A 13,009-nucleotide genomic window follows, 5' to 3' on the forward strand; every position below is an offset into this window, starting at 1 on the left:
ACAGTTACACGACAGGCAAGGGAAGGTGCCCATATTTCTAGGGCGCAAAACCCGTTCTTCCCTTGAACATCCTCCCAAGTCTGATTTTACTAATGTAGATCCTATGGTTGTTCCTTTTATATGACATAAGTGGCATGTTTTGGAAAAATTCTACCTCAGGGACCCCATCTCTCAATATGCCCCAGTGTTTTCGTCATGGGGTCCAGCAATTAAAATTTCAGATAATTGACAATATTCCAAAACTTCGGCGCGGCGGTGACCGCGTTAAAATGTTGCTAAAAAAGGAAGCACAATGGATACGTCGTCTGGAAACACTGGAACCCCATGGCCTTAATCGCGAATATGACTTACATCCCATATACCGATAGTATTTTAATGATTGTTTTTAATATTAGTATTAAATCATTTTGTCCACAAACATTGGTCATTTTTATTGTCTTGCAGATACCATACTATGAGAATTAAATCCTTTACAGGAAGAATAGAATCTACAGGAAATAAGTGGATACTTTTCCATATGCTATAATGTATCTGACAATGTTGCCTTTATGTCCCTCTTTTTTTGTATCAATCAATTTTGGTTGTTGGCCCCTAGAGGGCGATCTAATATGTGAGTATAAAACTGTGCAATCAGCAGTAATTTGTTAACTTGACAAAGGGCCACATAGGCCTGAAACGTTGTTTATTCGAGATCCAAGCCAGAGAATGCAATAAAGGCTTTTTAAGAAAAAATACGCTTTGGATGGTGCTGTGATTCTATTTTCGTATCGCTCAAACTACCAAAGCCTGGATAGGGTTACGGACATGGTCTGATCACGCCCCCATAGGTCTTGAGATCCCAAATTACACCTCTCTTGGGGACAAACTGCCGTGGCGCTTGAACGGTGGCTTGTTACTTAGAGAAGAGCACAAAAAGCATATAGAACAGACTATTACACATTATTTTGCCGAAAATTCCGGAGGGGAAGTCAACCCGCAAACAGTTTGGCTGGCTCATAAAGCAGTCCTTCGTGGGGAATTTATCTCTCTTGCGAAGACTCTTAAAAAATCTAGGGAGGAGACTCAATTGCAATTGGAAACGAAGCTTAGAGATCTTGAAAAACTAGTATTTCAACGTAAAATCTCCCCATCTCTGCCGGAATTAGCTGAAACAAGACAAAAACTGAATGACATTCTGTCTGCAAAAACCTCCTATAGGCTGAAATTGCTTAAAAAGTTATTCTACACTAAAGGCAACAAAGCGGACAAACTGCTTGCAGCACAATTAAAAAAACAGCAAGCCCAATCTAGAATTAGCCACTTGGCTTCTACCCAGGGCAATATAACAGACCCCAAAGCGATTGCAGATCAGTTCGCTAAATATTACTCGGGCCTATATAACTTAGGAACAGATGCTGCCATGGTGAAGCCCACCCTGGACGTTATTAAAAGGTATTTAAAGGATTTGACACTCCCTCCCCCTCCCAATCGCACATAGACATCCTGAACGCAGCGATTTCGGGGGAGGAGATTGCTGCGGCGATTAAGAACCTTAAAACCAACAAATCCCCTGGCCCTGATGGTTTTTCTAACATTTATTATAAATTGTTCTCGACTATACTCACACCATCTTTACTCCACGTCTACCAGAACATTATGGACACTGGGTCGATCGCTCCAGAATACTTACAAGCTCATATAGTAACGATCCCCAAACCTGGGAAACCTCAAGACCTGTGTCAGAGTTATCGCCCGATTGCTCTCCTGAACACAGATCTGAAGCTCTATGCCAAAATTTTAGCTCTTCGCCTAAACCAGGTTCTCCCGTCGCTAATTAATCCTAACCAAGTTGGCTTTATCTTAAATAGACAGGGCTCTGATAGTACCCGTAGATTTCATAATATCATACACATACTGAAAACTCAGAAGACCCCAGCCTTGGTTTTATCGCTTGATGCGGAGAAGGCGTTCGATAGGGTCAACTGGGACTATATGGCCGAAACTCTTAGACATTTTCAATTAGGTCCAACGTTCTTAAAAGCAGTACATCCTTTGTACACCAACCCCTCTGCTAGAGTATCCACGGCAGGGGCCCTATCGGACGCCTTCCAGATATCGAATGGTACGAGGCAGGGTTGTCCCTTGTCCCCCCTCATATTTGCATTGATGGTCGAACCATTGGCTTCTAAAATTAGAGATAACCCAGACATCATGGGAATATCCACCCTTGCCGAACAGCATAAAATTGGGCTCTTCGCGGACGATATTTTACTCACTCTTAGGAATATCCCGATTTCACTTCCTAATGTATTCAAGGAAATACTAGAGTTCCAATCGGTTTCCTGGTTTAAAATTAATCAGTCTAAATCCCAGGCTCTTCCATTTAACATCCCGCATCTTTCCTTGCAAAGGTTTCAACAAGAGTATGATTTTGAATGGAGGGATTCCTATTTGCAATATCTAGGATTGAAACTGCCCAGGGACCCTGCTAACATTTATAAATTGAATTATCAGCCACTTCTTAGATTGGTGGAAGCTGAATGTCTTCGGTGGAAGGGGGAATCTGTGTCTTGGCTAGGTAGGATCGTATCAATAAAGATGAACATCCTCCCTAAAATACTTTATCTGTTCCGGACCCTTCACATAGCACTTCCCCCACATTTTAGCCCTGCTCTGCAACGCACCATTAACAAATATATCTGGGCTAATAAGCCCCCGCGTATAGCTTTTCGTTGCTCCCGGTATGCTAGAAATGTTGGAGGATTGGGCATTCCTAACATCAAAATGTACTATATAGCTACCATACTGGAAACGGTGGTCCGTGCACACTCCCCCCCTGGTTTCCGAAATTGGGTGGATTTGGAAGCCGGCTTTGCCGTAGATAAAAATTTGGTTCAGCTGTTTTGGCTTCCTAGGCGCAATAGGCCTTCGACTTTGACCCTGCTGCCAACCACTCAGCTCTCCTTGCATGTTTGGGACACTATGACTACCAAGCTCAGGATTAAAACGTTCCCGTCTTCTTTGACCCCTATTGCAGCTTTGAAATATCTTATTCCAAATGTTAATCTCCGTTCTTGGGAGCTTTGTGGGATATATAACGTTGGTCAGTTGTACGTTGCCTCTACTATGAAGAGGTTTGAGGATCTGGTTGCAAGTTTTGGTCTGCCACACTCCCAGCATTATACATACCTGCAAATATGTCATCTTTTGAGATCCCATTCTTCGAAAGCTGCTGCTGCAAGCTACAATACTGGGATGACGCACCTGTGTGGTAAAGCGTGGAATGGTAAGGGCATCATCTCGGACTGTTATCGGCAACAACTCCAGCTGCCTGAGGATTTTAAATTTTCATATATGCTGAAATGGGAGGATGAGCTCCAACTCCAGATCTCTCCGCAACAATGGTGCAAGGTTTTAGCTGCTACCAGAGGTGCTACCAGTTGTACCAACCATGTTGAAACGCACACCAAAATTACGCACAGATGGTACCTTACCCCACAACGTATTGCCTCTATGAATCCACAGTATTCCCCACAATGCTGGCGAAAATGTGGGCAACTTGGGACGCTCTTGCACATGTGGTGGCATTGCCCCGTTATTAGACCTTTTTGGACTGCTGTTTTTGGTCTCCTGACGACTCGACTGGGATACACGCTACCTTTTCAGCCCCAGGAGGCCCTTCTTCAACTTTACCCTTCACATCTTGCTGGATTAAACCGTAAGCTTCTGTTTCATGTATTCAATGCTGCAGCTAACTTGATAGCACAATCTTGGAAGCAATCAGAGACTCCTAACATTCAGCATCTGCTTAAACAGCTAGATTCTAGAGAGTCTATGGAGCGGTTGGCAGCGGGGTCACTGGAAGCTAGAACTAAATGTGCGCAAATCTGGGATGATTGGCACTCTGTACAACTCCAGTAGTGATGTTTGTGAATTATGCATTTAGTCTATTTGCTATCGTAACTGTTTGTAGTCCTCATTTTGTTCCTTCATGCACTGGGAAACTTTCCGTATACCATGTACGATCCATTTTATTGTTCTATTATGTTTTCTCTTTTCTGTTATTTCCTCTCACTCTGCTTGTTCATTGTGTAATTTGCTTATGATGGTACTCTATGCTTGTGTCATTTGCGTTACTGACCTGTTTATACTTTCTAAGTATGTACATTTTGACTTGCTGTTTCACAATAAACTTGCAAGTTATAAAAAAAAAAAAGACATATATACCATTTTTTATAATTCATACCACTGTGTATTTGCAGGTTTTTGTGAGCGTGCAAACCCAATAGTTGTAATATTGTATTAGAGGTGTCCCTGAATTTTCATATGACCTTTCAGTTAACTTTTAGTTTGTAATAGAATGACTAATTCTAAGCAACTTATCAACTGCACTTAATTTTTCTTTTTTATAATTTTTTAATTTTTTGCCTTCTTCTTCTGCCTCTTTCCAGCTTTCAAATGGGTGTTACTGACCCCATCTAAAAACAAATTCTCTGTAAAGTTACAAATGTATTGTTATTGCTACTTTTTATAACTCATCTTTCTATTCAGGCCTCTCCTATTCATATTCCAGTCTCTTATTCAAATCAATGAATGGTTGCTAGGGTAATTTGGACCGTAGCAATCAGTTTGGTAAAATTCCTAGCTGGTGAACAAAATGTTAAATGGTTCAAAATAAAGAAAATTAATTTAAATTTTTTAGATGAACTACCTGTGTAATTGAGCCTATAATAATCTCAAATTTAAAATAATCCTCCACCCATATGTAATAACAGGCAGACACAAGTATTCCCATGAGCAGTAACCCATAGCAATCAATAAGATATTTGCTTTTAAACAGGTGACAATTAAATGCTTAACTTCTTGCTTATTGATTGTGTGATAAGACAATCATACAACGTTAGCTCTAGAGATAGCTCTTTTATTTTCCTAAACATTTGTGTCCTTTTTAGTCAAGTTAGCCACATCTGATGTTGTGCCCGTGCAATATACGCTGCCTGTGTCATGTGGAGATTTTGAAGGAACGTTGCATGTAAACCGTTTTGGGCAAGGTGAGTACAAGATTGATAAACAATAAATATCCAAACAAACAATCCCTCAGAACATTTACATATTAGATCAAGAAACAGTTTATATTGTCTGGTAGTGAATATTGCAGAAGGAATCATGTATATATCCCACCCTATTTTATTCAGAAATAATAAAGATTAAAATTAATCTTGTGGATCTTTTTGCTGAAAGAAATCCCCTAAATACACCAAACAAACATATAAACATTAAAGGGAATGTCAACCCAAAAAAAAAATGTTTAGCCTAATAAAAGAAAACATAATTCTAAGCAACTTTGCAATATAGATTCATTACAAAGTTTCCATTGTGTTTACATTATTTGTATATGTATTGCTATTTAAAGTAGTTCTCTGCACTGGTGGCTCAGACTGTTGATACAATGTAAGACAAGGCAGCTGATAAACAGACCTGTCTTTGCTGGGGAACCAAGACTTTTACAACATTGTTTAAAAAGTAACAACCAGGAGCAAGCAAATGCTGCTTTCAATAGCAACTGTTTTTACTAATAACTAGCAAATAAAAAGCACTGAAAAGTTTTAATAAATGTATACTGGCAAGTTGCAAATTTTTATTTCAGGGTTGACTTGCCCTTTAAATAAATCTACTGTGATTGTTCTTTCACTAATACAGTTTCATGTAGCTTTTTATAAGGTTATGTTTTATTATTTCAGAGAAAAAGGAAATCATATTTTCAAAAATTTGAATTATTCGCTTAAAATGTCAATTTATGGGAGATAGCCTTCCTGAAATTCAGAGCCTTTTTGATAACAGGTTTCCGGATAAGGAATCCCATACTTGTGCTAATATGTATTCAACACTGTTCAGGACCTTGGACCTATAGACATGAATAGGTGCTTTTTTCATACCATGTCTCTGGCAGGGGTTGAGGGGTAACTGAGAATATCAGTAGGTGTATATACCTGTAGCTGGGGAGTGCTTATTCTAATTGTAATTGTCACTGTTCTTGTTACACTTTCCTTAAGGTAACTGTGGAAAATGCATTCGAACCTCCAACAGATGGTGCACTCCTTTGCAATTCCTGGCTCTCAGTGGAGTCCCAGACTCCAACACCTGGGATGCACAGATCTGCGTAAGAGGAGAGCCCCTAAATACTCTGTTACAGGCAAGTGTATTTTTCCAAGTAATATACTTTGTAAATGTTTATTTTAAAAAATGTTAAAATAGTTAAAGGGGTTGTTCACCTTTAATTTAACTTTTAGTATGATGTAGAGAGTGATATTCTGAGACAATATGCAATTGGTTTTCATTTTTTATTATTTGTGGTTATTTAACTTTTTATTCAGCAGCTCTCCAGTTGGCAATTTCAGCAATCTGGTAGCTGGGGTCCAAATGACCCTAGCAACCATGCATTGATTTGACTAAGAGACTGGAATATGAATAGGAGAGGCCCTGCATAGAAAGATGTGTAATAATAAGCAATAAGTAATAATATAGCAATAACAATATATTTATAGCCTTACAGGGCATTTGTTTTTAGATAGGGTCAGTGACCCCCATTTGAAAGCTGGAAAGAGTCAGAAGAAAATAATTCAAATAATTCAAAAACTATAAAAAAAAAAAAAGGAGTTGCTTAGAAGAGTTGCTTAGTAAACTTAAAGGTGAACCACCCCTTTAGTTTTAACTGATTCTCCTGCCTCCAATGTCCCTTTAGAACAAGGCATTGATACCAAACGTTGAATCATTTTAGCTCAACAAGAATTAGATTGTAAGATCTACTGGGCAGACTTGAATCAATGTCAACCAAGGTTGTTTTGTTTGATGTACCTTACCCCCATTCCTACTCATCTCAGTAACCCCATTCCCTCAAAACTCACCATAATGTTTCTATAACATAAAATAAAATAAATGGAAATGATTAACTTCCCCTTCCAACACACAGTCAACGCAGGCAGCAATACTTTAAAGGAGAACTAAAGCTTAACTAAGGAAGTTAGGTAGAAATGTTGTACATTATGTTTTTGGCTCCTGTACCAGCCTGAGCTAACCACAGCATTTTAGCTGTGAGTATTTGTACCTCCAAAGATGCCCCAGTAGCTCCCCATCTTCTTTTCTGCTGATTCACTGCACATGCTCTGTGCTGCTGTCACTTTCTGAGCTTAGGAACCCACTCACAATATACTGTATATACAGAATATAAATGTCATGATACAAGGCTGATTAGCAATTATTTCAGATTCTCATTATAAAGCAGCTCTGGAACCAGCACGGCCAGCATCAGAATTTAATAATCACCCCTGTAGAATCAGCTTCTAGTACAGGCAGACCTAACTGCTTGATGATTTGTGACGACCACTAAGCTTAGCATCTCAACAGCACACTGAGCATATGCAGAGTCGCGACACTCCTAGCAAAAAAAGATGGTGAGCTCCTGTGACCATCATTACTAATATAGACATGCTGAACCTTTAGTAGGTGCCCTTAGTTCAGTAGATAAAATATGGTATTTCCTAACGTGCATGTCATTCAGTTGAGTAAAGAGCAACAGATGCAGTCCACAACAGAACCCTTTCAAGGCGTATTTAGTAGTTATACTTTTTTATTAATACTTGGTATTTTACTTTGCAGAAGAAACTCCTGAGTTTGCATGATGCTGGTTGCTGTTGTGACATTTGCACTGACTGTGACTCCTCAGTAAGTATTTCTGATACACATAGAAAACTGTACATTTGTGTAGCCCGTTCTCTGCTTTATGTAGCTATGTTTAAAGGGTGAGAGGTTGCCTCCTACAGGTAAATGTGGGGTACAACTGCACTGAAAATCCCTGAATTTGTTCTTCACATCCTAGTGCTAATATTAGTCACTAGCAGTGTCGGACTGGCCCACCGGGATACCAGGAAAACTCCTGGTAGGCCAAGGTATCAGTGGGCCCTCATGCTGCTAAACTTTTGGCCTATTTCATAGCCATTCCCTATTTCTATGAGAACAAAGAGGCTAAATAGATGGAATAATTGATTATAGTATGTAAAGAAAACAGACTAATAGAGGTTGATTGAGGAGATGAAGAATAATATTTCTAAAAGTGGCCCCTGGTCTAAGGTTTTATGGTGGACCCCTGGTGTCCCAGTCCGACACTGGTCACTAGGTTAAGGAAGAACCATGAGAATCCTGATTATAAAAAGATTCCTTTTAAGTACAGTGTGACAGCTTAATACAAATGGAATTTGCTTTTCTAAAAATATTGCTTTGGGCTCTGAACCAGCAAATGTACCAATATGCCTACATGCTTGAAATGTTTCTGTAAAATGCCACGGAGAGGCCTACAATACCTGCATTGATATAGGATCAACTCCTGTGAGCCGTAGTTTTACTTAAATCTAGCTGTGAATGTCAGTCATTCATTAATGAATATATGCTATGTGGAATGTATACGTGTGCATGGGTTATAGTATTGTGGATCATTCTCTAAAGCTGTTCACACAAATATCTAGGTAATAGTCCAAGTTTTTCATTTTGGGCTGTACTGACTGTCTATTCAACAAGGGCTTTAATCTGAACATTTGCTCCAATTTTAGTGAGTCGATTTAAATAGAACATCTTGTTAAGCAATTAATTCCATTGGTACATGTTAGTGTTACTCAGGTGACACCAAGGGGCCCATTTATTAAAACTCCATTTTTGTGTCAAATTTTGTGACAAATGCCGTAAGGTGGCCATACACAGGGAGATCCGCTTGTTTGGCGATGCCACGAAATGAGCAGATCTCTCCCTGATATGCCCATGTTGAGGTGGGCGATATCAGCTTATCCGATCGTGGGCCCTTGGACCCAACCATCGGATCAGAATGGAGGCCATGCGGGCAGTCAGATCGCATCAACAAACAGATGCTGCCGCCATCCTACGGGGATTTTTTACCCTGCCAGATCGACATCTGGCAGACTTTCAGTCAGATATTATATGGAATCCGACTTACCCTGGTGGTCCAGTGGTGCGGTGGGGAGGCCCGCCAAGCCGCTCCGTGTCCGGTGCCATCTTGAATCCTTAAGGGGTGCGCGCGTGCCTCCTTGTTATTTAAAGGAACACTAGCGTTATGACGCCAGCGCGCAATGGTGCCAAATTTGAAAGTATTTAAGGCTCATTAAAGCTACAGTACCTTGCCCTGTTCCTGAATACCTGTTTTGATTACTTATTGTGACCCCTTGCCTGATATCTGATGCCAATTCTGCTTTAAACCCTCTGATTGACTTCCTGGTTTGACCCTTGCCTGCCTGACTACATTTATTCTCTGCCTGCCACGACCCGGCCTGATCTGACTACTCTATTTGCCTAACGACCTTCTGCCCAAAGACTCTCGCTAAACAGTTGTGCCCCTCTGCCTATCCAGAACATCTGGCCTTGCACCTTTCGTTTAAGTCCTGGTGGCATCCAAGTAGCTGAGGGCTCCCCCCGAAGCCAAAGGCGGTCACACTACAGGTGAAGCACGAACCGAGACCAGGGTGCTTGGCATCTGTTCTGGTGTTGGGTGCCGACCGTTACATATATCAATCGGGGATGTCTGTCGGATGGCCCCACACACAGGCCAATAAGCTGCTCGGTCTGTTGGCAGCCTTTAAACAAAACAGGGATTGTTTGTCCATATATTGCAATGTATTTAAGCCGGTCAACTACGTCAAAGTCATCCCTGGTATGGCCAGTCCTCCACTCAACTTGCATCTGATTCATTAAGAATTCTATTGCTTCATTATACATTCATTATACATTTTATGCAGGGACTAAGTTTTACCTGCAACTTACTTGCTGCTTTCAAGGTTAAAACTCCCAAACCTGGTTGTCCTTTCATTGGCCACCACTGGGATCACCTGACTATAGCTGGAAAGGGTGGGAGCTACAACATGGAGCTGGCCACTTATTCTTATGCCGTAATTCTTCTCATTCTAAACTTGTCTTGCTTATGGTTACAGTTTATTTTGATTGTATTATCGTTTACCTTTATGTTCTTACAGCAACAAAATGATGACGAGTGCAGCGTGTGTGGCGACGGTGGGGACCTGCTGTGCTGTGAGGAGTGTCCCCGTGCATTTCACAGCAATTGCCACGAGCCATCCACAACAGCGATGGAGTCCTTTAGGTTCGTCAGTGGCAGAGAATCTTATTGTACACTATAGTCTTGCTAGTATTTGCTCTTTACTTATAATGTCATTTATCCTAACTTTTTACATTAATATTCAAATGTCCCATATTTTATGCAATTACATTATAGCTGGACACTGTCATTGTCCTAGCTAGTATTTTACTATAGGTGTTTGTATACTTAGAATTTAGGCTCCAACACCAGTTTAATGCCCTTTCCTACTCACATGCATACTTTTATTTCTACTGCTGTGTAAATGGAGTGCCTAGTGGCATAAACACCATACAGCAGGCCCAGCAAGGAGACTCCTGCAAAGTTCATAATTATATTACAGGTATGGGATCTGTTATCCGGAAACCAGTTATCCAGAAAGCTCAAATTACGGAATGGCCATCTCCCATTGACTCAATTTTATCCAAATAATTCCAAATGTTTAAAAATGATTTCCTTTTTCTCTATAGTAATAAAACAGTACTTTGTATTTGATACCAACTAAGATATAATGAATCCTTATTTTCTAGTAGACTTAAGGTATGAAAATCCAAATTACGGAAAGATCCCATATCCGTAAAACCCCAGGTCCAGAGCATTAAGGATAACAGGCCCTATAATATTTCTTATTATCTATTTGGCAAAGACAAAACTTGGAGTGGCTTGTTTCCCTGTTTGACCTGTTTAGCTCAAGAAATAACGAAAACTCTGGATTTATCGTGATTAAAGGGGTTATTCACTTTCCACTAATATTCCACAGATGAACACAGAGAAATGTATCAACTAAATGTATCAATAAAATTGTAACAGTTCAGAATCTGCACCTGGAATATTGAGCTGCCAGATTGAAATCCGAGACATAAACATTAAATTTCAAGGTGTTGTTCACCTTTTGATTAACTTTAGTATAATGTAGAGAGGGATATTCTGAGACAATTTGCGATTGGTTTTTATTTTTTATTATTTGTGGTTTTTAAGTTATTTAGCTTTTTATTCAGCAGCTCTCCACTTGCAATTTCAGCAATTTAGTTCCTAGGGGCCAAATTACCCTAGCAACTATGCATTTATTTGAATAAGAGACTGGAATATGAATAGGAGAGGCCTGAATAGAAAGATGAATAATAAAAAATTAGCAGTAACAATACCTTTTTATCCTCACAAAGCATTTGATTTTTAGATGGGGTCAGTGACCCCCATTTCAAAGCTGGAGTCAGAAGAAGAATGGCAAATATTTCAAACACTATAAAAAAATAAATAAATAATGAAGACCAATACAAACTTTGCGTAGAATTGGCCATTCTATAACATACTAAAAGTTAACTTAAAGGCAAACCACCCCTTTTAATTTCAATTTGGGAAAGATGGGAAAAAATAAAAGATGAAAACCCATTAAAAAAAGTCTTTATTTCTGGTGAACAATCAGCATTCAGCTATTCAATTATTGTACTCTTTTGCCTATTTATTAAGTGAACCTTGGATTTGCACATTTTGCAAGATGCAGCAGATGCGGAAGCACAGTGAACCTCAACAGCTGCTGGTAAGTTGGGAGATCAAATAACATCACTATGCTATGAGCGCTGTGTGTCCAGCTATGCAATTACCAATCTGTCTGTCCACCACAATGCCATGCCTTCCCAATGTTTAGAAATAAAACATGTCAGCCTTTGTTGTAGTTGCTAGACCATCTGTTCCCATACTAAATATAGCATCTATATTATGCAGAATATCTCCAACACCCTAAGTGCATAACATTTTTCTCTATTCTCTTTTAGAGCTGCCAGTACTTCCTGCTCCATGTTCTCTGTGACCCCAACAACGAGCTTTCTATAATTCAAAGCAAGGTAAAGCCATCTCATTTGTGACTCTATAAAGATCCCAGAAGATTAAGGGTGGAGGAAGATAGTCTTAGAATATTAATTAAAAGGTGATCCACCCCTTTAATCATTTTTAAGAGCATTTCCTTTACCATGGTATGAGTGGGTGGTGATGTATGTTTTTAAGTATATGGGTGGTTTTAAAGGAAAACTAAACCCTAAAAATAGAAATGGCTTAAATTATTAAAGGAAAACGATACCCCCAAAATGAACACTTAAGCAACAGATAGTTTACATCATCTTAAGTGGCATATTAAAGAATCTTATCAAACTGGAATATATATTTAAGTAAGTCTTGCCCTTTTACATCTCTTGCCTTGAGCCACCATTTCGTGATGGTCTGTGTGCTGCCTCAGAGATCACCTGACCAGAAATACTTCAACTCTAACTGTAACAGGAAGAAGTGTTGAAGCAAAAGACAGAACTCTGTCTGTTCATTGGCTCATGTCACATAACAAGTATGGTTTGTGGGTATGTTTGTGAGTACAGTGAATCATACGATCCCAGGGGGCGGCCCTTATTTTTTAAAATGCCAATTTTCTATTTATGATTACCCAATGGCACAAACTACTAGAAAAGTATATTATTATGAAAATGGTTTATTTACATGAAGCAGGGTTTTACACATGAGCTGTTTTATGCAATATATTTTTATAGAGACCTACATTGTTTGGGTGGTATAGGTTTCCTTTAAGCAGAAAATTAGGTTGGCCTATAGTAAAAGCTGATGCTACAAGGCTGATTATTAAATTCTGATGCTAGTAATTTATTTATCGCATGCTTTAATGTAACCACGTTTCTTATTGTTCAGTGTTAGGGCTATGGCTTCTGGTCAAAGTCCCGATTGCTATCTGCCATGGTAGCAAGGTCATGCCTTACACAAGAAATTCTAGCTAGGGATACATATTGATTTTCAGGAAACAATTACCCATGCAGAGTGACCCACAATCTTATGGTAGACATCGAGATTGTAATTGAATTAACTACATTCTATTCTGGTTTCTAT

At 39.4% G+C, this 13,009-nt stretch overlaps 1 protein-coding gene across 7 annotated transcripts in view; it reads left to right on the forward strand.

The window, feature by feature from the left end:
• The window catches only part of LOC108717103 (nuclear body protein SP140), a 49,658-nt gene that overhangs the window by 33,587 nt on the left and 3,062 nt on the right, over positions 1–13,009 (forward strand). For all 7 annotated transcript variants that reach the window (XM_041563435.1, XM_018263874.2, XM_041563438.1 and 4 more), the window contains 6 exons: positions 4,932–5,030; positions 6,033–6,172; positions 7,636–7,701; positions 10,011–10,135; positions 11,597–11,666; positions 11,902–11,970. In XM_041563435.1, the coding sequence (XP_041419369.1) occupies positions 4,932–5,030; positions 6,033–6,172; positions 7,636–7,701; positions 10,011–10,135; positions 11,597–11,666; positions 11,902–11,970 (569 nt within the window). The remainder of the gene's footprint in view (positions 1–4,931; positions 5,031–6,032; positions 6,173–7,635; positions 7,702–10,010; positions 10,136–11,596; positions 11,667–11,901; positions 11,971–13,009) is intronic.

The sequence above is a fragment of the Xenopus laevis genome, chromosome 5L (genome assembly GCF_017654675.1).
Source record: "Xenopus laevis strain J_2021 chromosome 5L, Xenopus_laevis_v10.1, whole genome shotgun sequence".
NCBI classification, from domain to species: Eukaryota; Metazoa; Chordata; class Amphibia; order Anura; family Pipidae; genus Xenopus; species Xenopus laevis.